This window comes from Myotis daubentonii, chromosome 1 (assembly GCF_963259705.1).
Source record: "Myotis daubentonii chromosome 1, mMyoDau2.1, whole genome shotgun sequence".
Taxonomy (NCBI): domain Eukaryota; kingdom Metazoa; phylum Chordata; class Mammalia; order Chiroptera; family Vespertilionidae; genus Myotis; species Myotis daubentonii.
In genome coordinates this window covers 36,937,317-36,963,359 of record NC_081840.1, presented here as the reverse complement: position 1 = coordinate 36,963,359, position 26,043 = coordinate 36,937,317, and the positions used below count along the sequence as shown (strand labels likewise).

General features: G+C 37.3%; 1 protein-coding gene across 8 annotated transcripts in view; it reads left to right on the top strand.

Moving 5' to 3' along the window:
* KTN1 (kinectin 1) overlaps positions 1–26,043 on the top strand; it is a 568,362-nt gene that overhangs the window by 77,317 nt on the left and 465,002 nt on the right. For 2 of the 8 annotated variants that reach the window (XM_059695224.1, XM_059695196.1), the window contains 12 exons: positions 595–685; positions 2,675–2,761; positions 6,444–6,533; positions 9,611–9,691; positions 12,431–12,520; positions 12,650–12,742; positions 14,169–14,240; positions 14,477–14,560; positions 14,727–14,810; positions 17,831–17,914; positions 19,600–19,692; positions 20,833–20,970. In XM_059695224.1, the coding sequence (XP_059551207.1) occupies positions 595–685; positions 2,675–2,761; positions 6,444–6,533; positions 9,611–9,691; positions 12,431–12,520; positions 12,650–12,742; positions 14,169–14,240; positions 14,477–14,560; positions 14,727–14,810; positions 17,831–17,914; positions 19,600–19,692; positions 20,833–20,967 (1,084 nt within the window). In that variant the 3' untranslated portion in view covers positions 20,968–20,970. The remainder of the gene's footprint in view (positions 1–594; positions 686–2,674; positions 2,762–6,443; positions 6,534–9,610; positions 9,692–12,430; positions 12,521–12,649; positions 12,743–14,168; positions 14,241–14,476; positions 14,561–14,726; positions 14,811–17,830; positions 17,915–19,599; positions 19,693–20,832; positions 20,971–26,043) is intronic. The other 6 variants (XM_059695201.1, XM_059695208.1, XM_059695214.1 and 3 more) reach the window with 6 other exon arrangements.

Here is a 26,043-nt window from a genome sequence, read left to right as displayed (position 1 = left end):
TACTATTTTGACATATAATTTTTTGCAGTAACATAATTAAAAAGCATGAATCTTCTAATTTTCTTTCAATGTGCACGAATCCGTGCACTGGGCCACTAGTTCACTATAAAATTAAAATTAGAGTAACACATATAGAAAACTTTCCTGTGAAATTAAACTCTTCTTATATACTTAATTGTATCTAATTACACAAATGTATCTACATAAGTAAAAACAGGTAAACTAACTAATTTGTCACTTTTTAACGTACACACTATGGACTTCGGGCTTTAACAAACACCCCTGAGTTATTGAGATTTTACTGCTATTTCATTAAGCTACATAAAAATAAAGATAACTTACAAGTACAGCAGTTTATGTATTCATGAACTATTTCTTAGGGGATTATTTCACTTTAACACAAATGTCAGCATGTAATAGTGTAAAAATTTATTTATAGATAGGCTTTCTATGGTAACTAAGTTTAAGAATTTGCCTATTAAGCTAATGCATTTTTTAAAGCATCATTTACCTGAAGTTTTTATTTTGTAGAAACAAATATTTTATTTATTGTTTACCCAAAATATTGCTGTGTGTATTCATGTTCTGGTTTAGAATTTCAGAAAGAGATAAAGAAATCACTGGTCTCCGGAATGAGATAGATACTTTGAAGGATGCTGTTGAACACCAGAGGAAGAAAAACAATGTAAGCAAATCTTGATCAGAACAAAGCTTTTCTTATCATGCTTCAGAATTTTTTCAAATCTACTTTTACTTGAGATATTTTTCTTAGTCTTTTTAAGTACTATTTTGTGGATAGCTTTTTTGGGGAGAAGTATTGGGCTAATTTTATTGGAGAACAAATGTTTTAAAATGAATAAATGAAAAGACCAATTTGTACACTTCTGAATATTATTTAAAATGTTGAAGCTATGATTATTACAGCTTCTGATTAAAAATATTTTTAAATTAAAATGCAGTTTACTTTTTGTTAAATTTTTATTTGAGAAAATTAGTTTTTCAAGTTCAACATTTTAAAATGAAAGCTATTTCCTCTTATTTTGATTGGGCTAGCTTCTTTGTAAACTAAAGGTAATGCCAGTATTCAAACCAAGTAATTTTAATAATAACTCTCTTTCAGAGTCTTCTGCAATTTTCCTTTTTTAACTGAGATAGTTCAAATTTTGGAAATAAGCATGTTCTAGAGGCCTCTCAGGACCTGAATACTTTTATGCTAAAATGGGAAGGGATAATGCCCTCAGAAATATAAATCTTGATACTTCTATTAAATAGATAAAGAGTGAATTAAGATGACTTTTTTAACTTCTCTTTGACCAGAGGTGACACCTATGAGAATACAAATATTTTTGGCAGAGAAGGAATTTTTGCACACAAAAGTATGATTGCTAAGTCTTATGCAAGGTTACAAATGTTATTGAAATCTAAGGGGCTATTGATAGCAAATCGATATGTGTTCTCTAATGAAAGTAAAAATTTTCAAAGTTTGCATTAATTAATTTAACAAGTTGAAATGTTCCTGCACCCCTGAGTTTGTCAAAATTAGGTATGTGAATTGCCCTTGTGTGTTTGTGTAATGTTACTAACAGCATTGCTTGGCCACAAAACCTGAGTTGAATTTGCCACTATACTGCTAACATCATAACTGTGTAGGATATAGTAAATGTCATTCTAATGCAGCAGTGCTGGAGGCATTGATGTGTGAGAAAAGTCAGGACACTGGAGGCAAGCAGATTACTAGTTCTGCCACTTCATTTGCAGTGTTCACTTGACCAAATTCCTTAACCTACCTGAGCTGTGGATTCCCTCTCAATGCAATGGGAATAAATACCTCTTAGGGTTGTGAGAATTTGTGTGAAACGCTAAGTGCAGTGTTGGGTACATAAGTAAGCATTCAATAAATGGTGATTATTGGCTTTTTATTTTTTATCTGTTTTGATTTCTGAATTTGAACAAAGACTGACATATAGCAGATTGTCCTTTTTTGTATTTGCTAGTAAAATGCTGTGAAGTAGGTTTTTCAGAGTTCAGTTTCCAATGACCTCTGTTTCTCTTCTAAGAGAATGTGTTTTATAGTCTTCCTATCTCCTGGTTTGCCTGGATCGAGTAGCTCATACAGTTCATGTCAGGTTGCTTTATGGCATATACATTTGACCATGCCAAGAAAGATACAGAAGCACAGTGAGTCACTATGTCATTCCTAGGTAGACTTGAAATGTGTTAATTAAATTAAACATATTTAGAGAAAAAATGATAGGCTGCAGTGGAATGTCCCATGAGTGATTGTGGGCCTTGTTTAAAAATCAAGCTTTTAGCAATTCTTAGGTATTTGCTCTGTCCTTAATCCTTTAATTTTCGGCGTACCTGAAATCATATTTGTAATCTTGGTATGTGTGTTTACTTTTAAATGCTTTCTTCTTTGTCACATGTGCACAGTAATTTCTTTAAAGCTGGCATATTTGACATGTATACTAAAACATGCGAAGTGGGCATCTTTGTTTTCTCATTCAAATTTCTAAACATTGCTTTTTATTTTGTTGCTAATGTACATATTTTTTCCATTGAAATAATTTTGCAGTAACCAGCATTTAAATGCAGTGCAAAATACTGATGAAGTAAAAAGCAAAAATCTTTCAATAATGGATAAACTGAAATCATTCTTTCTAAAAATGATTAGGACCTTCGGGAGAAAAACTGGGAAGCAATGGAAGCATTGGCATCAACTGAAAAAATGCTGCAGGACAAAGTGAACAAGACTTCCAAGGTTGTAATGCTAACTCCTAGAAACAATCTGCTGAACAGAGAAAATCTGCAGCTTGTCTTAAAGTCAGACTAAAGCATTTAATTATACTGCAATTTAAATATATAATCTCCTTACCCATCCACATTTATCATCTCTGCCATCTCTGCTTTTTTCATCTACTTCTTGAAGCTTTAATTTTGGGCTTGCTAGTTTGTTATGATTACCTGATTGTTTGAGCTTTGATGATGACTGTTTTAAGCTGAAGAGTCTCAGGAAACCTATACCTCCCATGTAAGCTCTTGTGAGACAGTGTGTGCCTCTTGGGTTAGCTAAGAAAACTTCAGTGAAAACTCAGCCAAAAAAACTAACTGAATTAATAAACACATTTGGATAACTAGATGTACCTACAATGCACAGTGAATTTTCCTAGGTTCTTTGGGGCACACCAAGACAACTCAAAGTGGAAAATAATAAGTCTTAAGAAGTGCAGGGAAGGGATCACTTCTTGGTATATTATTGGGAATGGTTCCTTAAAAGAGGTGGAATTAAAATTAAACTTTACCTTTTGAAGTGGCTGGATAGTAATCATGTATTATATTCAGTATGGAATATTACTGTAAGGGATAATTCCCTTGACCAGAGAATGTACTCTTGAAGAATATCTCTCCCTGTCTTCAACGTGATAAAAGATATTCTTCTTAAGTTCAAGTTCCATGGGTTTAAAGATTTCTAATGAATTATAATTAAGAAGTTGTTTTTAAAGATTGAGAGAAATGAATGTGCCAGTTCAGTCAGGCATTTTGAAAATTTTTACCAAGAATGCATGTGGAACAGAAATATTGAATTTTATAGATGGGTTAATAAAGCTCATTAATTACGTGATTCAGTTCAGCACTCTATAAGTATTTTGTGTGCCAAGGAAATCTGTTGAATTTTAAATGTAAGTCTTAGTGATATTTGGAGGACTTTTTTTTAGTAGAGTTTTTATAAATTTTTAAATCAAGTATATATTTGTAGTTATAGTTCCTTTAGTGTAATGGAAATTTACCTAAACTTGAGACTGCTGGCAGATATTGGGCCCAGAGAAATCTAGGCCAGGGAATAGAAAAATCTAGGCCAGGGAGGACATTGTTTCATTGTGAGTGGTTGTAGTCAGTTCTGTCAGTAATGGGGGTGGTTGTTTGACACTGTGAAGAACTACCTTTTAGCTTTTGTTTTGGTAATGAGACTTGGTGTCTACAAAGTACTAATCCTATCCTATATAATAAAACCCTAATATGTGAATCGACCGAATGGTGGAACAATCTGTGGAACAACCAGTCGCTGTGACACGCACTGACCACCAGGGGGCAGACGCTAAATGCAGGAGCTGCCCCGGGCTCATGGCTGGCGAGTGCAGTGGTGGTGGTGGGAGCCTCTCCCGCTTCTGTGGCAGTGCTAAGGAGCAGCGAGCTGGTTTCTGGCTGGTGAGCGCAGCAGCAGTGACAGGAGCCTTTTCCACCTCCGCTGCAGGCGGGTGGTAAGGAGTGAGGGGTCCCGAACTGTAAGAACCCCAGACTGCGAGAGGAATGTCTGACTGCCAGCTTAGGTCCGATCCCCCAGGGGATCGGGCCTAAGTCAGCAGACGGACATCCCCCAAGGGGTCCTGGACTGTGAGAGGGCACAGGCTGGGCTTAGGGAAACCCCCCCCCCCTCCAGTGCACGAATTTCATGCACCGGGCCTCTAGTCTCTTAATAATCCTGCAAGAAGTTATATGCTACCTGTCATAGGCATTCTGGCATGTTATGATTCCAAAAGAAAGCCAGAGTTTATCCATGTTTCATCATGTGCTTGATGATGAGTATAAGAATTTATCCACGTTTCCAAACTCACCACCAAGTGTACGATGGCTTCTTGCATAGCTAATAATCAACAGAGAATAGAATTTACAGTCTTTCTCTATTTTAATGGAATCTAGTCCTCAGATAGCATAGGTGTAAAGTGATATTGATTGACCCAGAACCTCAAGTTGTGCTGTAAGAAGTATATATTCTTAGGAGTTATATAAATGTTAGATTCACATGGAAGATACTTTATATGTATTACTTAGACAAAGATAGTAAGGAAATTATAATGATTACTTTCAATTATTGGATATTTTCCAGGTGTTACAGAGGAATGGAAATTGTATCTACAATCAAACTACTTTGTTAAATGAAAACATTTTAGCTAAAATTAGTACAGATTAAAAGTAACTTCTCATCTTTGTGCCGCTTGATTAAAAGTTAAACACTTACTTTCTTTAGATTCATTTTTCCTGGAAAGTTAAAAAGATTCTGCTCCACAGTGTATCTTTTCCTGGGTGATTTTCTTTAGCGATTGCTCTATCATTTCTATGGTCAGATGCTAAAAATTCAGAGACCTCTTAATTGTCTCTGATTGGCAGTTAAATATTTTCCTTGAATAAGTATACCTTATTCTATGCAGCCAGGTGGGTATATTCCTGAAAAATAGTCGAATTTATTTAATTATTTAAAATTCTCCCTTAAAACATATTTTTAAAATTCTCCACTAACCCAGAATACAGTAATAACTTTTTGTGTGTAGAGAATATGATTAATCTCTAGTTTTTTATTGTGTGACTTTAGATTTTCTTAAATTGAAGTGTGTGTATCTTAAATCCATAATAAATTTCAAATCACATTTAAATGATGGTGGGGGGATTGAGTTGAGAGCTTGCTAACTTGCTTGTATTTCTGTCACCTGTTGAACTTCACAAGTGTTTTGAGATGATTTTCTTGGCTTGGTTTTAGATGTGCATTTTTATAGCTCTCAGATATCTTTTATATCTTGTACAGATAGTTTTATTATTAGATTTTTATTTTGTGTGTGATCAAGCCATTACCCTAATTTTGACAAACTGTGATTTTGAGTTAATTGATATTCATTAGGTTTGGATTTAAATTCACCAAATTTAGACATGCATTTGTAATACTGAACTTTAAATTTACAGTGGACAGAGTCCATACAAAAGTGTCAGAATTAGTCTTCTTGATACTTGGCATTGGTGAAGTAATATGACATCAGTTTTTCCTCCTTCTCTTCTTCCCATATGTACCACCCATCAAATTTTGATTTATTTATTTTTTTGCCTTGTTTAGAATAGGTATTTTTACCTGATCTTAAAGGTGGAAATATGAAAGTTGGCATTTTAATCCTCTGGCGTTATAGTCCATCGGTGATGCATTGTTTTGTGGAGATTTGTCAGGAAGTAAGCCTCAGTCAGTTATGTTGCCCAGATGCCTACTTTTTGCATGTAGTTTGTTATATTTCTAGGTGTTTTTTTTTGTAAATGCAGTTGAAAATTTTAGCTGCAGGAAGTATATTTTGTTTTTTGTGTTTTACTTGCTTTTTTGAAGTGTTCCTAGAGGGGCAAATAACTTGATTTCTAATGATAAGGAAAATGCCCATATTGTTAGATATTGCCTTGGCTTGATTAATATAAGACGTTATTTGTTATTTAGGGTGCTTTAGAGATTTTGCAGATTTTTATGGAAGCTATTTTGACATTTTAAAATGGGAAAATTTGACATTTGTTAATACTGACATTAATTTTTAAGAAATACTTTCACTTTTTCCTCCCTTAGAACTTAAAAGACTGTAGCTTTTTTTTTTTTTTTTAATTCTATAAACTTGTAAGTTTGATTTGAACTTCTGCTTTAGGAAAGACAACAACATTTGGGAGCTGTTGAGTTGGAAGCTAAAGAAGTTCTCAAAAAATTATTTCCAAAGGTGTCTGTTCCTTCAAATTTGGTAAGATTAATTTATTATTTTGTAAAACATGACATCTTTATCACTATTCAAGAAAGTTGTGAATAAGCAGCATTTGCACTCTGCACTTGTTTTCGATAGTGCACCAATTCCTTATTCTTTTCCATTGTTAACCTAGGGTGCTTCTAAGTAATGAAGATCAATTACTTGATTCAAAACTCATTCCCGTTTATTCAGCTGATACTTTTGTTGTATTCTATAAAATTTAAATAGGAAACATATATTTAGAAGGTCATACACATATTTGAGACAAAATGATTTCTTAATAGTTAACCAGCCAATAATGTTCTTAATGGCTTTATTCAAAATAGAATTTAATTTTAAGTGATTGCTTCCTAGTGTTAGGAACATTTAAATTTTTTAATTAAAGGTATTTAATACTATGAGACAAGCTCTTTAGTTCAAAATGCAAGATTTTGGTCATCTGTTAAGGTTTTCAAGTAAAAGTCTTGAAGATTATATAGAACAACTTTCTTTACTTGAGGCGTGTGTGTTTTAAGTGGGAGAGAAAAGTTGCTTTGATTCATATAATTAATGCAGTGGATATTTGAGGCCAGAGAAAGCTAGTGAATGCATGTAGTTTCCTAAATGTTGGTGTAGATATTTTTTTTTATTTATTTTAATGGAGAATTGTATACATATTCCAAAGTAGAATAGTATAATGAACCCGATATACCCAGTATACCGCTTCAACAATGAATAGTATGCAGCATGAATTGGTAATACATAGCATCTTGTTTTTCCTCCAATTCTGCACTTCCTAGATTGTTTTGAAGGAAGTCAAACATAAGAGTATCTCATCTATAAATATTTCCGTATACATATGTATAAAAGATAAGGATTCCTTAAAATAAAACTATGACATTTTAAAAAATCCTTAATTTCATACATTTAGTACATTTTTCTAGTTTGTCATACCAATTATCTATTTTAATAAAATAATAACTACTTATTGCATTGTGTGTTAGTCAGGACCAAAGTAAGGGTCAACAATGTGATTTGTTTAAGATGTCTCTTAGATTTTTTTTATTGCATGGGTTCCCTTCTATTTGTTAGCAGTCCCTACCCTTTAAAAAACACACACACCACAAAACCTATGTTTTATATGTAGTTACCCTGTTTGGATGTAGCTGACTGAATCCCTGGAGTCAGTATGTTCCTCTGTCCTTTGTGTATGCATAAATTGGTCATCAGTAGAGGCCTGATTAGATTCAGGCTCAACACTTTGGGAGTAGGAGCAAGACGACTGCGTAGGCAGTGTGGTGCACTTCATCAGCATAGGAGAGATGTAAGCTATATGACCTAGAGCAGTGATGGCGAACCTATGACATGCATGTCAGAGGTGACACACGAACTCATTGTTTTGGTTGATTTTTTGTTGTTAAATGGCATTTAAATATATAAAATAAATATCAAAAATATAAATCTTTTTTATACTATGGTTGCAAATATAAAAAAATTTCTATGTGTGACACGGCACCAGAGTTAAGATAAGGTTTTTCAAAATGCTGACACACCGAGCTCAAAAGGCTCGCCATCACTGACCTAGAGGGAGGGTTACAAATTTTAAACAACTAAATCAGTTTTTCAGCTGACGTTTATTTATATTAAATCCCAGTATGTGAAGCGGAGTAGGATTTTAATAGTATCCACTTAGTCTTGGTTCAGATTTATAATGTGAAAATGTGAATGTTTTCTATTTAAGGAGGGGCTTTTTTACTTATTTGTGCTTTGGGGGTATTATTTTATTGTACTATGGGGTGATCTCACATCCAGTTTTTCTTCATTTTTTTGTTCTGATTTGATAGACTATAGAGAATCCTTATTCAGCATGTAAATGAAGCTTTAAATTACAGCAGTTAATAGAAATTTTATTTGTGTTTTTTTTTTTCTTAGAATAAACTAAACCAAAGACTTAAAAGAGGATTAAGAGGAAATTTGATTTAAAGTATCTAACAAATAAATACTCTATCAAAGTATAAAATTTAGATAAGAAGCATCCAAAATGTAGAATAAATTGTTCTAAAATTTAGAATAATGACTAAAACTATAAGACTTAAGTTTATATATATATTTTTTATTTTCAGAGGACATTTATTAAAGCTCGGGACAGTGAAACAAGGGAGGGACAAGGTGGAAAATGAGCCTAGGCTGGGCTGCTTTGGCGTGCTGAGAAGTTGGGGAATAGGGGGCCTTGGGGACAGTCAGGGGATTAGCCTGGGATGAACTGCTGCTGCCCAGTGCTCCCTGGTTGTAAGCCCTGTGGGTCCCTTAGAGTTTAGGAGATGCATGCCTGTGGGGAGAGAAGAGGAAGAAAGGAAAGGCATGGGCATGCTCCTGGGAGGGAGAGCATGCGCCCATAGGTATATTTTTAGTGTTTATTTTCAAGGCTTGGTTATGTAAAAATTTTAAAAAAATCCTCCCCAAGGATATGTTTTTTATTCTTTTAGAGAGAGAGAGAAAAACATCAGTGTGAGATGAAAACATTGATTGGTTGCCTCATACTCGCCTTGATAGGGATCAAACCTGAAACCTAGGCATGTGCCCTGACCAGGAATTGAACCCTCAACCTTTTGGTGTACAGCATGATGCTTTGGCCGGCTGTGCCTCCTGCCCAGGGTGGTTATATACAATTTATGCATTATATTCTTCTTTGAAATTTCCAGAGGGCTGGTGTTTGTCTATGTAGTTTTCCTTAAAAAGAATGCTTTTATTGATTTTAGAAAGAGAAGAAAGGAGAGAGGCGGAGGGAAAGGAGAGAGATAGAGGGGGAGAGAGAGAGAGAGAGGGAGGGGGAGGGAGAGGGAGGGGGAGGGAAAGAGAGGTGAGGGAGAAACATCAATCAGTTGCCTCCCACACACAACCTAGGCATGTGCCCTGACCAGGAATCAACCAGCTACTTTTCAGTGCACAGGACAACACTCACCCAACTGAGCCACATTGGCCAGGGCTATGTAGTTTTCTTTTATAGTATAATATAAATTAGTTATTTAAAAATGTTTACCTACTTTATTTATATATTTTTGGATATTGTTTATTTTTACTTTTCTTCTCCATAGAATTATAGCGAATGGTTGCGTGGATTTGAAAAGAAGGCAAAAGAATGTATGACTGGAACTTCTGGTTCAGAGGAGGTTAAGGTTAGTTTAAGAAGTGAAATATCTATGTTTTAACCAAAAAAGAATTAAATCAGAATTTTTCTTTATGAGCTTGGGAACGATAAAAGTTATATAGTATGAATAGGCTAATGACTTTTGTTGTTGTTGTTAATCCTCACCTGAGGCTATTTGCTCCCTTGATTTTGAGAGGATGGAAGGAAGGAAGGGAAAGAGAGAGAGAGAGGGAAAAAAAAACACATCAATGTGAGAGAGACACAGGGATTGGTTGCTTCCCTTACTCGCCCCTACCCTGACCAGGGATGAGATCCACAACCCAGGTACGTGCCCTTGATTGAGAATCCAACCGGAGACCCTTCAGTGGGCGGGCTGTCACTCTAACCAGTTGGTTACACCAGCCAGGGCAAAATGACGATGTTTTGAGAAAGTATAAGGTGATTTCATTTTGTGTAAATTTTGGTAAAAATGCTATAAGTCTTCCATGCATTTGATTTGTATACAAAGTTAATGTTTGCCATTTCTTTAACTGTACAACTCAGTTCTAAAACTGAATATTTATCTCTTACTCTCTTTTTAGCCTGAATTTAAAAAGTAAAGCTCAGTTGAGGTAGGTAGGTAGAAACTGACTGGTTTGCTAAAGCAACTCCAGATACATCGTTAGAAGTGTTCAGAACCTAGATGTGTTTTTATCCTTGCCTACTGAAATTTGGGGATTAACTTTTCTTTGTATGTCAAGTGACATGATTAAAAATCATTTTTCCCATGTGTGTAGCCTAGGTATCATGACTTTACTTCACATGTGGATTTGCTTTGATTTTACCATCCTGCTAGAGAGTGATGAGCCTATCTATACTAATAAAAGGGTAATATGCTAATTAGACTGGGAGACCAGACATCTTCCAACCATCTGACTTCCTTCCAGACAAAGCCACGGTGGTGGGGGCAGAGGCAGAGGCAGTTAGGGGCCATAAGGCCAGCAGAGGAGAGCAGTTGGGAGCCATCAGGCCGGCAGGGGAGCGGTTAGGCGGCGATCAAGCCAATAGGCAGGCAAGTGGTTAGGAGCCAGCGGTCCTGGATTATGAGAGGGATGTCCCCCAAGGGGTCCTGGATTGGAGAGGGTGCAGTCTGGGCTGAGGGGAACCCCCCCCCAGTGCATGAATTTTGTGCACCAGGCTTCTAGTCCTATATAATAAAAGGGTAATATGCAAATAGACTGAACGGCAGAACAACCGAACAACCAATCAAAGTGTAATATGCTAATGATATGCTAAGGATACTCAACTGCTTGCTATGATGTGCACTGACTACCAAGGGGGCAGATGCTCCAACTAGTAGGTTAGCTTGCTGCTGGGGTCCGGCTGATCAGGACTGAGCGAGATAGGCCAGACACACCCTGGAGCCCTCCCACTGACCCTTCCCAGCCCAATCATGCACCAGTGGGGTCCCTCAGCCTGGCCTGCACCCTCTTGCAAATTGGGACCCTTCAGGAGATGTCGGAGAGCCAGTTTCAGCCTGATCCCACAGGTCACTCCCCTTTGGAGGGCGCCAGATGGAGTGCTCATGGCTGGCGAGTGCTGCTGCAGCAATGCAAGCCTCTCCCAATTGGGACTGATTGGGCATGAGCCCATGGCAGATACAGTGGGGCTGGGATGAGTGGGAGCAGCAGGTAGGAGCTGCAGGTGGCGTTGGACTGCAAGTTTCAGCCCGATCCCTGCAGGCCACCCAGAGGGACCCCACCGGTGCACGAATCCGTGCGCCGGTGGGGTCCCTCAGCCTGGCCTGCACCCTCTTGCAATCCAGGACCCCTTGGGGGTGTAGTAGTGTGCAAAGCGGCAGGCAGCCAGGGAGGAGCCCAAGCTTGGGCTGGCTGCAGCTCCCGCTAATCTGGGCCCTGACTGTGCCTGCCACTGCTGCCGCAGCTGCACTTGCCAGCCATGAGCCCGGCGTCTGGCACCTGTTGGTCAGCTGAGTGGTGCTCCTGCTATGGGAGCACACTGACCACCAGGGGCAGCTCCTGCGTTGAGTGTCTGCCTCTCTGGTGGTCAGTGAGTGTCATAGTGACTGGTCGTTCAGTTGCTTAAGCTTTTATATATATAGACTAGAGGCCCGGTGCACAACATTTGTGCACTGTGTGTGTGTGTGTGTGTGTGTGTGTGTGTGTGTGTGTGTGTTGGGGGTGGGGGTGGTCCCTCAGCCCAGCCTGCACCCTCTCGCAGTCTGGGACCCCACGGGGGATGTCCACCTGCCAGCTTAGGCCTGATCCCCCTGGGTATCAGGCCTAAGCCGGCAGTCAGACATCCCTCTCGCCATCCAGAGCTCTCACAGTCCGGGACCCCTAGTTCCTTACTGCCCACCTGCAGCAGAGGCGGGAGAGGCTCCCTCCAATGCCACTGCACTTGTCAGCCATGAGCCCAGCTTCTGGCTGAACAGCGCTCCCCCTGTGGGAGTGCACTGACCCCCTGGTGGTCAGTGTGCATCATAGCAACCGGTTGTTCCACTGTTCAGTCGGTTTGCATATTAGCCTTTTATTATATGATTGTATAATATGTTTTGTAGTAAACAGACTGAGTTTTATTAGCAAAAACCAAATGACCAAAAAGGTCATTGTACTTTATTGCTCCTTAAGAAGGTTGAAATGTAGTGTTTCATTTTAAAACAGTTAGAAACCATTTGTCATAATATACCAGTAAGTACTGAAACAAGTTTGAAGCACAAGACTTTCTGGTAAAACTAGGGAATTTTTCTTTATGTCATTTTTTGCAGGTTCTAGAGCACAAGTTGAAAGAAGCTGATGAAATGCACACATTGTTACAGCTAGAGTGTGAAAAATATAAATCCGTCCTTGCAGAAACAGTAGGAAATGATTTTTAATCTACATTCTGGTTTCATTTAAAAATCATTAACTTATTCCTTAGTGGCTTAAATAGTTTATTTTAGCATCAGAGCATGAATTTTTCAAAACAACTATACTTTTATCCATAGGAAGGTATTTTACAGAAGCTACAGAGAAGTGTGGAGCAGGAAGAAAATAAATGGAAAGTTAAGGTCGATGAGTCACAAAAGACTATTACAAAGGTACTGTATTTAAAAAAGGAAGAGCTTATTTAGAACTGATTTTTAAAAAAATAATATTTTTATTGACTTTAGAGAGGGAGAGGGAGAGAGAGACAGAAACATCAGTGATGAGAGAGAATCATTGATTGGCTGCCTCCTGCATGCCCCCTACTGGGGATCGAGCCCACAACCCGGGCATGTGCTCTTGACTGGAATCGAACCCAGGACCTTTCAGTTCGCAGGCTGACGCTCTCTATCCACTGAAACCGGCTAGAGCAGTGATTCTTAAAGTGTGGGCCCTGAACCAGCAACATCAGCATCACCTGGGAACTTGTTAAAAAATGCGTTCTTGAGTCTCACCCAAGACTTACTGCATCTGAAACTCTGTGGGGCCAGCAGTCTGCTTTAAAGAGCCCCTCAAATGATTATGATTCCCAACCATGATTGAGAATCATTGGTTTAGAGTACAACTAAAGGATAATGATAAAGAATATAAAGTGCTTTGAAAGTTACAGAACTACTATGCAGTGACAAGAGTTAAATTATTTGGAGTTCAAAATGCCTTTAAAAAATAGGTTTTTATTGATTTTAGAGAGAGGAAGGGAGAGGGAGAGAAAGATAGAAGCATCAGTGATGAGAGAGAGTCATCGATCAGCTGCCTCCTGCACGCCCCCTAACTGGGGATCAAGCCCGCAACCCCAGGCATGTGCCCTAACTGGGAATCAAACCATTACCTCCTGGTTCATAGGCCGATGCGCAATCACTGGCCAGGCGACAATGACTTTTATAACATTATGTTGTGATCCATGGCATATAGTATTCAAGAAAAAAATAAGTTCTTATATTCTTCATGGAACTGGATGTTTTTGTGCAATCTTAATTTCTCTCCCATTTACTTGGGTGTGGTAAAGAGTGCCATCTGTTGCTTGCTTGTTTTTCTGGGCCAACCTGTGTAGAATTTAGGGATGCTGATGGTACTCTATGTTAATGCATTTGGGGACTAAATACAGTCAGTTATAAGTTAATTGTTAAAAAATTTAAGCACTTCTGGCAAGGCCTAATATAATGACACGCAAAAGGGGTGGATTTTTACTGCAATTTAAATCAAGTTAAATGTGACACTCTCATTTTTAAGGTCTTTTAAAATTCATTATAGCTTTAAATGAGATGCATTTCAAGAAAATGGATTAAAATTCTAGAACAGTGGTCGGCAAACTGTGGCTCGCGAAAAATTCCACAAAATACCACGTGCGGGCGCGCATGTACAGTGCGATTGAAACTTCGTGGTCCATGCGCAGAAGTCAGTATTTTGTGGAAGAGCCACACTCAAGGGGCCAAAGAGCCGCATGTGGCTCGCGAACCGCAGTTTGCCGACCACTGTTCTAGAAGTTAGAAGTATCTATATCCTTGGTGGTTTAGTTGGTCATATAATTGTTTCATATTTCAGATGCAGTTGTCATTCACATCTTTGGAACATGAGCTAGAGCAGTTAAGAAGAGAAAATAAAGATACTGAAAATGTATGTTATTTCATTGTTTGACTGTTTAGCATTAAGCGTATGGTGTTTTTTTTAAAGATCTGTGTTAAGACTTCTTTAGTCTACTTATGCACTTGTTATGCATTTAAGAATATCTTGTAGTTTTTGAGATAATGGTTTTTTATTCAGAAGTGTCATAACTCTTCATTGTGGAGAAGCATCATGAAGGGAAATCTTATATGGGTTTGTTAACTTTTCCTTCTTTGTTGCATTACTAGCTGAGAAGAGAACGAGAGAATTTGGAAATGGAACTAGAGAAGGCAGAAATTGAACGATCTACCTATGTCACAGAAGTCAGAGAGGTACTTACAGTAGAATTTTTTCAACCTTGCTTCTCTACTTAAATTAAGTTTATAACAGAGTAATAACATATTTTAGTGTAAGTTGTTAGTGGCAGAGCTTCCAAGTTGCATACATAACATGGGCTACCATAAGGAGATCAATCTTAAACTCTAAACTTCATTGCAGCTGAAAGATCTGTTGACTGAATTGCAGAAAAAACTTGATGATTCATATTCTGAAGCAGTAAGACAGAATGAAGAGCTAAATTTGGTAAGAAGCTTGTTCTCCACTGGGTATCAAATAGGCTCTGAAAACACTTGTGATGACATGTGGAGAAACCACCCAAACTTTTTCTCCCTGCTAACATCTTTAGCTTGGCAATTTTGTAAGTTTAAGATACTCTTCATATTCTGTTGACTCCTGAGGTTATCTTTCTTTTCTTGATTCCTAAGATGATCCTTCGTTTCTTAGCTCCTAACAATAGCATGTTTGGCTTGCAACTCTTTCTCAGAGAAATTTTCTGTGTTTTATGAAACCTAATTTCTTGAACAGCATTACGAATAAAGAAATGAAACATGTTGGTAAAGACTGACTGAATTGTGAAGATTCTCTTCTCAGAGTTACCATAATTAATTATACCTCTTATTTTTTAACCTGGAGGAGGAGAATATTAAAGGTTGAAGATGCAGCCTCTTCATTCAAGAGCAATAATCTAATCCAGTTTCTTATTTTAACTGGTCTTTCTATAAATTACTAGAGGCCTGGTGCTCTAAATTCGTGCACTGGGGGTGACGGGGGTTACCTCAGCCCAGCCTGTGCCCTCTTGCAGTCCGGGACCCCTTGGGGGATGTCTGACTGCTGGCTTAGGCCTGATCCTTGGGAGCCCTTGTTCCTTACCACCCGTCTGCTCACTCCTTACCGTTCAGCTTGCTGTTCCTTTGTACTGCCACGGAGGTGGGAGAGGCTCCTGCTACCGCTGCTGCACTTGGCAGCCGTGAGCCTGGCTTCTGACTGAGCGGGGCTCCCCCTGTGGGAGCGCACTGACCACCAGGGGGCAGGCAGCTCCTGCATTGAGTGTCTGTCCCCTAGTGGTCAGTGCACATCATAGTGACTGGTGGTTCTGGTTGTTCCGCCATAACGGTTGCTTAGGTTTTTATTATACAGATAGTTAACAAAAAGCTTGTGAAATTCTTTATCATCAACATATCATTTAGGGCATAGTAGTCATGAAGCTATAGACGTAAAGATTTAACTAAAGTTAACTAAATGTCTATAGACATAGAGTACTCCCATTATTAAATTTCTGGAAATTTATACTGATTGTGTCAGGCTTAGTTGTTAGATAAATATGACTATCTTGTATTATGTTTCGAAAACAATTGTTATGTCTTTCCGTGACTTAAAAATTGTTATAGCATGTGATTAGATTTTTAAAAAGTACCAGAATAAACTCTAGAAAGATTACAGTAAGTTTTCTTCTTATACCAAGTTAATCCTGCCCAGTTTGGAAATTTCTTATTACTTTGCTATAGGTACCAAAGAAAACTTCTTAACTTACCCATTTGTGGTTGATTTTCTGTGTTATGTTAGTGATTTAAGGGAATTAGTTTTCAGAATAGGGCTCTATGGAATGTACATGTAGAGCCTCACCCTTCTCCCCCAAGCACACACATACACACAACAACCTCTTTAGTTTTTAAATAAAATTTTTGTTTTATTTACCTTCATTTTATCTTAATTGAGTCATTCCCACTGCAGTGTGAGACTAGTTTTATACATATGTTTGCTATACATTCATTGTACAGATCAGGACTGGTATGCTACAGCTGTAAGCCTTACTCTATAATGTGTTTTTAGAAAATAATTTCTCCTACTATTGTTGGAGATACTACTATTAACTTTGGTGCGTGGTGACTGACTCTAACAGTGGCATCAAACCCACAGGATTATGGTTGAATCTTCATTCAGACTGATGCTCTCTTTGATTATTTGCTCCTCGACTTCTGTCAGGAGGTTTTTTGTTTTGTTTTGTTTTTAATGTTTTTATTGATTTCAGAGAGGAAGGGAGAGGGAGAGAAAGATATTAAATCAGAATTAAATATCTGGTGTATTAAATCAGAATTAAGTAAAGGAGCAAAAACTGAAGAAGTTGGGATTTAAATAGAGTTCTAAAAATAATATTTCCAAATGAATGTCCCCCATTAATTCTCCCTCGAGTTCGAAATGTCAGCATTTTGTATTTCCCCCTTTTGAGTCTCCAGACCTCTTTGAAATGTTATGCCTCTGGGAGGGAGGCTAAATCAGTTAACTTGGTGAGTTTAAATAAGAAAGTTTTTTGTTTTTTTTTTTTTTGGTTTTTTTTTATCATTGTAGTCCATTTTCCTTATTCATACTTAACCAGAACAGTTAACAAGATTAGAGGCCTTCTGTATTGGCATTAAAGTTTTATAGAGCTTTATTACTGTTTTGACAAGTTGGTTATTGAGAAGTGTGTCTTAGGACATTTCTTGTTGCCATTATTAGGCCAGTATGGTCTTGCACTCATTTCTTCAGTGCCATTTTAAAGGATGAGCAACATTAAAATTTTTGAAGTTATCATTTTACTGGATTTGCAGTCCTTTGTTCAATGTCTTTTAAAATATTACACAATTGTCTTTTCTTAACTGTATAGTCATGAAAGTCTTTAAAAATTAATAAAGTTTCTGACTACTTGCCTTTTATTTATTTTTTTAAATATATTTTTATTGATTTCAGAGAGGAAGAGAGAGAGACAGAAACATCAGTGATAAGAGGGAATCATTGATTTGGCTGCCTCCTGCACGCCCCCTACTGGAGATCAAGTCTGGAACCCTGGCATGTGCCCTTGACCAGAATTGAACCCAGGACCCTTCAGTCTGCAGGCTGATGTTCTATCCACTGAACAAAACTGGCTAGGGCCTACTTGCCTTTTAATTTGAACAATTTCAATATGAATGAATTATTATGAATAGCGAATAGGAATACTTTTTAAAGGCACTTGACTAGAATTTAATGGTTTTGTTTTTACATTTACAATTTTCTTCTCTAAACTCTAGTTTGTTTCTATAGCTTTTCTTTCATTGACTTAGCTTTACAGATGGGATCCTCCACTGCTTAGCTTTTCTATACATCTGGTGCAGCATATTGCTAATCCACTGTGCATAACTGTTAGAGATCCCGTTCTTTCTCATTCATTCTTCAGTCCTAGAGATCTAAGCATAATCAAAGAAGGATGAAAATAAAGTTGATTATGGTGTCCTTTATTTTTACAGCTAAAAACACAGTTAAATGAAACGCTCACAAAACTTAAAACTGAACAAAGTGAACGACAAAAGGTAGCTGGTGACTTGCATAAGGTAAGACACTGCTTGTCCAGAAGATGGTATTGCATTATGCAATATTGTGCCTTGAATCTTAAACACTGCTAATTCTGCTGTTATTTTTTGCATTATATTAATTTGTTATTTTTTGCATTATATTAATTTGTTTTGCATTATATAAATTTGAACTATTTGATATATAGTTTTTGGAACTAAACTTTTTGGCTTGTTTTAACATTCTTAATTTGCCGCCTCATTTCACCACATTTGTGTAATTAATTTCTTTATAATGTATAGCATAAACTTTAAATTTATTTGAAGTTATTCTTTTTTTAAAACTTATTTACAGCCATATATTTTTTGGGGGGTGGGGAGGAATTAGCTTATGTAGTTGTTTATCTTCATGGATCTGAAAGATGTATATAGACCTCTGATGTTTCAGAAGTTTGTTCCTTTCGTTAATTACTTTGTAGAAATACATTTTTTTTTCCAGTTAATGATTAGTTCTTATATTTGCCTTTATTAATCTTATACTATCCACAGTTAAATCCTTTTTACACTCTACATTTTTCTTAGTCTCATAAATAGGCAGTTTTTAGGATTACATTTTTTATTCTTTGCATTAGGTTGACAAGTTATTTGTAATTTTGAGATATTTTTTCAAAGTGTAATTCACGTGTGCTTATTATCAAAGCTGCTTTAGAGCTGTGATCATGTTCATTAGCAAAACAAATACGTCACTTTTTCAAAAGTTGAAAGAAATGTTTTTGTTGGTTCTGTATGATGTTATGCAAAAATAGGAATTCAGAATTGCTTCAGATTACTTCGGTGTTATTGTTACCAGTAGATAAAATGTGAACTTAGGAAGTTTGTTTTAGGGCTCAAAACTTAGGAACATGATACAGTTGTCAAGGCTGAGCAGTCTAGTTTACTTTAGTATGTGGTAATTTTTGACCTCTGGACCAAATACATAAAACATGTAGTTTTAGCTTAGCAATTTAGTTTCTCAGACATACTTTAAGGATATTAAACAGGCACTCAAAGATATTAGATATGCCATGTTATTTGTGATGGCTAAAATGGCAACAATAGGCAATAGTACTGTGCCCATGCCTATATAGAAAGACCGTGTAGCACTTGATTGGAAATGCACATAAATATTTATTGACATGAAAAAAGTTAATAAAATACAATGTGAAACAAACAAGTATAAAACAGCATGTATGTTAAAGACCATTTATACTTTTTTTGGGGCCAGTTTTCTATTTGCCCTTGTATGCACAGAAGAGGGATCTAGACCAGGGGTCAGCAAAACTACAAACTATTTTAGGATTTGTGAGCCACATATGACTTCCTCTCACATACTGTTCTTTGTTTGTTTAACATAATCTTTTATAAATGTAAATACCATTCTTAGCTCGTGAGCTGTATAAAAACAGGCTGTGGCCAGACGTGGCTGACCCCTGACCTAGCTTAATGTTATCCTAAATGTGTATTGTTTGAATTTTTTAAAAACAGTGAGCCATGTGTTTTTATAGTCTGGTGGGGGAGGAAGCTGTTTTCATTTTGGAGAAAAAACTGAATAGGTTGGCTTTACATTGTGTTTTTAGAAGAGCTTTATTCTTGTACAAAAGATGTAAGAAAATCGCTCATTTTTTTTCTTGTCTATATTTAATTATCAGTTGTAGTTTGTGGAGGCTACCATATTGCTTTCTTTACAGGCTCAACAGTCACTGGATCTTATCCAGTCAAAAATAGTAAAAGCTGCTGGTGACACTACCGTTATTGAGAATAGTGATGTTTCCCCAGAATTGGTATGTCTTTTCTTTAATTTCAAATCTCAGGGCTAATTACCTTATAAATTAAGTGAAGTTAAACATGTACAAGATCCATCTATGACTTAAAAAATGCCTTTGTAGCCCTGGCTGGGTTCCTCAGTTGGTTAGATTATCATCCTACACATGAAAAGGTTGCAGGTTAAATCCCGTCAGGGCCCGTACATCAGAGGCAACGGATCAGTCCCTCTCCCTTTCTGTCCCTCTCTCTTCCCTCTCTCCCTCTTTCTTTCTCTCTCCCCTTTCTCTTCTTCTCTCTCCCTTCTTTCCTCCCTCCCTCCCCCTTCCTCTCTCTCTCAAATCAATTTTTAAAAAAATCCTCCGGCGAGGATAAAAAAAAAAAAGCCTTTGTAATGTGCTTCCATCAGTCATGTTGCTTTTTTAACTGATACCCTATCTCTGAAATGCAGTGTTTCTATTAATGTTTGTTTTCACTTTAGCTTAATAAGATGTTAATCAAGGTTTGTGTTGGGAGGTATTTTGGTATACTGTTTAAGAGTATAGACTGCTTGTGTTAGAATCCTGCCCCTACTGCTTAGTAGTTGTAAGACTTCAGCCATATTCCTTAGCCTCTCTGTGGTTCAGATGCCCCATTTGTAAAAGGCAATTATAATAGTACCTATATTGTAGAATTGTTTGAAAGGAATAAGTGAGTTACTGTATAAATCAGCGGTCGCCAACCTTTTGGACCTCATGGACCGCCAGTAGTCTGCGGACCACCGATTGGCGACCGCTGATATAAATCACTTAACATAACTGGTAACACAACAGTGCCTAGCACTTAGAAAAGCTCAGTATATGTTTATTGTTGTTTTTACTGTTATTATGAATGTTCTCTTCTTTGGTGCCCTGCATATTTTTTTCTGAGCAGAGAAATGAATTCATATCTGACATTCAGAGATTCTAGGTTTTTCCCTTTGTGGTCCAGTGACAACATTTATGACAGCTTTCTTTGGTGCAAACTAATTTGCATCACTAGGTATCAAACACTCTTCCTCTATGTGTTTTTATTATTGATTTTCATGTCACCTTTCAGATATTTCATGTTGTATTTAAAACAAAAATGTTCTGCCCTTTTCTTGTGTTTGGAGTTTTTCACTACTTCTATCTTTGTTTTAGGAGTCTTCTGAGAAGGAGACTATGTCTGTAAGTCTAAATCAGACTGTAGCACAGTTACAGCAGTTGCTTCAGGCAGTAAACCAACAGCTCACAAAGGAGAAAGAACACTGCCCGGTAGTAGGTGAGAATCACTGAATTGTTCCCGTCTGTCTGTGGGTGATAGGCAGAGTGCGTGTATGTGAACGTCTGTGTAGAGTGTGTTTATCATAAATGCAGGAGCTGTTATTGCCCTAGCAGAATATTTCCTCTCTGTCTTTCAGAACCTCCAGGGACAGCTTTAGCTTTTTTGGAGCTTTATTACCATTTTGTACATATTTTGGTCTTCAGCTTGGAGGGAGGGAAAAAACCCTTTATTTTTATCTCCCTTGACCTTTGCATAAAACATACGCTCTTGTAACTTGTTTACATAGGTTTTGTTCATTGCCATAATGTCTGCAACTCCTTTACTTTATCCTGATCTAAGTTCTGGTAAAGTATCTGTGCATTTTTTTTAATGACTTGGTAAAATAAAGTGACTGTGATGTTTTTACTAAGCTAAGATTCTGAGCTGAAAATCAGGTTATTATAACGTCTTTAAATTGGATGCTGGATTTTTTTTGTTTCTTTGCTTGCTTATAAAGCTAACCAGATCCATTTTTTAACTCCTGAAGTGACGGTCTTAATAGAAGATAAATAAATCCATCACTAACCAAACCATGTTAAGAAATTTTATTGCCTATATTACCTGGGAAAGCTCAGATTTGTTGCCACTTAAAAATGACTTGCAGGGATGTAATGTGCAGCATAGAGAATATAGTCAGTAATGTGATAACTATGATTGGTGACAAATGGTTGATAGACTTATTGTAGTGATCACTTTGCAAGGTGTATAAATGTGGAATAACTGTTGTATGCCTGAAACTAATATAATATTGCGTGTCAGCTATAACTAAAAGTAAGTTTAAAATATATATATTTAAAAAATGACTTGTGTTTTAGCTGGTGAATGAGATCAGCTAATTAGTTGATTCCTGGGTTTTATCTGTTTTCAGAATGATTTAAGTCTTATTAGCCTTGGGTAATTAGGATATTACAATATGCATGGAATACTTAAGCTGCTTGTTCTAAAATAATCATGGTATCCTGGAGATGAGTGGAGTGGCTTGTGCAACACAAAGGTGCCATTCGTCACTGAACTGTCCCTTTCAGAACCCTTACTTAAGACTCTTTAAGTCTGTATGGAGGCCTCAGGGTAAGTTAGGTGTCCTGGAAAAGCTGGAATGGACAGCTTTTTTTTTTTTTTTTTTTTAAGACATGGTTTACTTTTATTTAATTAATTAATTTATTTATTTATTTAATACCCTATGCTTTAACTTTATTTTTTTAATCTTTATTGTTGAAAGTATTGCTTATGCCTCCTTTTTCTCCCCATTGACCCCCTCCAGCCCAACCACATCCTCCATCCTAGGCCTTCACCATGCTATTGTCTGTACCCATGGGTAATGCATGTATGCATATAACATCTTTGGTTGATTACCTCCCACACACCCACCCTCCCCCACCTTCCCTCCGAGATTCCGCACTCTGCTCCATGCTTCCATTGGACAGCTATTTTTATTACAGGGGCATTCTGTCTTTTTTTTTTTTAATCCTCACTCAAGGACATGCTTATTAATTTTAAGAGAGAGGGGAAAGGAGAGAGACAGACAAGAGAGACATTGATGTGAGACAGAAACATCAATTGGTTGCCTTCTCATACCCACCCCAACCAGGGATCAAACCCACAGCCTAGGTAAGTGCCCTGACCAGGAATTGAACCCCAGCCTTTCAGTGTATGGGATGATGCTCCAACCAACTGAGCCACCCAGCCAGGGCCTGCCTTACTTTTATAGAATGATTATCCCCTTACCTGCCTTAGCATATGTTCTCCTTTAAAATACTATTTCAGGCTAGTTACCTTTAAGAAGACTTTCCAAATAAACCCAGCTCATCTCTTAACCTGTCAGCAAAAAGATGATACCATGTCTTTAAGCCTTAGGGTTTTGACCTTCCAGTTACCTGGAGTTACACTTCTGCCACATTCCCACATTCCCAAGTTAGGAAATATCCTCCAGTGTCTTAAGCCCTACTCTCTTCTCTCCATGTGCTCCTTCTGTTCAGTCTTGAAAACCTGCTCAGATGTCTTATTTTAACCATGCACTTCCTTTAGGTTACCACCCTATTTTTTCTTTTATTTCACTGTTCAACAAAATTCTTAAAATAAACTATTCTCATAACATCTACTTCTTGATATTAACTTGTTCATCTAGTGTAGAATGGCTTCTCTTCCTGCCTTTCCAATGAAACGTTTTTTTTTTTTTGCTGAGGTTATTAGTACTTTCCTAATTGCTAGATCTAATACAGGTCCTTTGTTTGCATGGAAGATAAATGAAATATGCTAAATAGGTTGAAGTCAGTCCATAGGTCTTGGTGTTATAAGGGAAGGGCTCATTTCCAAGAGCTTAAAAAATTATGAGATCACCGATTACTTTTGTCTTTAGACCTCATCAGTAGTATCTCTCCAGTATCTCAAAGGTGTTCTTGAATATTTTCTTTTTTCCCCATGCACATGGGTTGCTCATATTAAGTCTTGTGAACCATCTTTGACGTGGGCTTTTTCCACATTTGCCTTAATCATATTGAATTTGATACTTATACTGATCATTGGTAATAGCACTTTTACTTTTTTAAATTTTTTGATCTTGATTTATAAAATTGTAGTAACTTGTTAAATAAATATCTATGCTCTGGAACACAGCTAAAACTGAACTGTTTGGCAGGCAGCTCCCATAAGTGATAGCTCAGCAGTCTTTTGTCAGCTGATGAGCATAAGTCCATATCTGGCAAGTGGAAGGGAGGGGTGGAGCATGAACAGTAGTACAGCAGGAAGGATAGAATGGGGTGTGTGAAAGTGGAGGTCCACCAGGCACTGAAGACCTTCCTTCTGTGTGTTCTGCCCAGCACTGACAGCACTGACAAGGCTAGCTCCTCCCACAGATCCCTTGGTTCCCACAGCTCGTCATTACCTGTTGGTGTCACTCTCAGGTTTTTAACTTCAGCCATCATTTTAGCTCAATGTATTCTCTTTCTTGTGAACTAGTTTAAAATTACTAGATGATTAAATTGTAAATATAAATTTTTATATCATCAGAATGTAGGGTAATAGGTTAAAGCTGATATCAGGGGACTTGTTTTTAGTATATATGAATTGTTTAAGATAATGCTGTACATTATCACTACGGGAAAAGCTATTTTTAAAAGACAAAAATGAGAGAGGTGATAGACAGTAATTTAGTTTTCTAAATCCTAATACACAGTACTTAGCAATTTTGTAGGCATAGGAGTATTTATCTTATACCCTTAATTGGTAAGACCTTAACCTTTCTTTTCTTTTGGATGTCTTCCTACCCATCTCCTATTCCTCTCCCTGCAAGTCCCAAAAAGAAGGCTATCAGACCCCTGCTTTTTTAAAAAATTAAGATAATTGCTTAATTATCTCAATCACTAGTATTTTATAATATACTTTTTTGTTCCCAGATAATCTCTTCTTTATATTTCATATTTGCCTAACTTTGTGTTCTAAGTGTGTCCCTGTCTGTATCAAAAAACTTCATCACCCCAGTGTTTTGATCTGTTTGATCTATAACAAAAATCCCACAGACGAGTGGCTTAAACAACAGTTTATTTCTCACAGTTCTGGAGGCTGGGAGTCCAAGATCAAGGTGCCAGCAGATCCTGTTTCTAGTGAAACCTTCCTGTTTTAAAGATGGCCATCTTCCCTTTGTGTCCTCACATGGCAGAGGGGGGAGGGAGGTCTCTGGATCCTGTTTATAAGGACACTGATCCCTGTCATGACAGTGGGGTCTTCAAAGACCCCACTTCCAAATCCCATTTACATCGGGGGTTAGAATCTCAACATAAGGCTTTAAATGGACACAAACGTTCAGACCGTAAGATTCAGCTTCCCTGACCTTGGAACCAGTTTGTGGAGTCCTGTGGAGGGAGGATGATAACTTTAATAGCTGACACTTCATGAGTGTGCCTCTAAGCATGAGCATGCTTCTAGCACAGCCGTGGGCAAACTACGGCCCGCGGGCCGGATCTGGCCCATTTGAAATGAATAAAACTATTGAAAAAAAAGACCGTACCCTTTTATGTAATGATGTTTACTTTGAATTTATATTAGTTCACACAAACACTCCACCCATGCTTTTGTTCCGGCCCTCCGGTCCAGTTTAAGAACCCATTGTGGCCCTCGAGTCAAAAAGTTTGCCCACCCCTGATCTAGCACATAGGCATTGTCATTCATGTAATCTTGACAAACCCCAGCATGATTTAATTCCCATTATACAGTAGACCCAAAATTGGTTCTGTAACTTGCTGTAGGTCACACAGCTAGTAACTGGTGAGCTGGGGTTTAAATCAAAGTGGTCTGGGCTTAGGGTCTGCTCTGAATCAGTACTTTTGTTCTCCCCGATTCAGACATCATGTGCTCTGATCCCTTCTGCCACTTCTTCCTTTTCTCCTCATACTGTCTCATCCTTTGTTGCCAGCTTCTTAAGAGTTTCTTGTGTTAATTCTGACTTTTTCCTAAAGTTGGTCTGTATTTGGTTTATCAATAATGAATGGGAGAGGCTCTCAGTGTTATCCAGAAAAACTGGGGTGAAGTTTTGTGTATGTGTTTTGTATATATATGCTTCCCCTACTCCCATTGACAAATAGATTATTTTGTGATGCTATTGTCTCGTTTCTGAAAGAAAGAATTCTTTTGTAGTGAAGTATAGTGTTGACGTTCCAGATCAAAACTAGCTTTTATTTCTACACTTTATACTTGATCAGGTTTTCCTTTTCTGTAATGTGTTTACATAGCACTTTATAGTTTAATATATGTACTTTCTGATCAGCTGTTAATCTTGTTTAGATAACATGATAGCCAGTGATAACTTTTAACTTTCTAATTGCTTCTTTTCCCCCTCAACTTTTTATTTTGAAAAATTTCACACAAAGAAGTGTTGAATGAATAGTACATTCACATAGCTTACCTGCTTCATCTCTCTCTCTCTCTGTATGTTTTGTTGATGTCAAACCATTTGAAAGTAATGATGACATTTTATCCCTGAGCACTCCAGTGTGCATCTCCTCAGAACAAACACATTCCTTTACAAGTCCACAGTATCAGTATCACATCCCAAA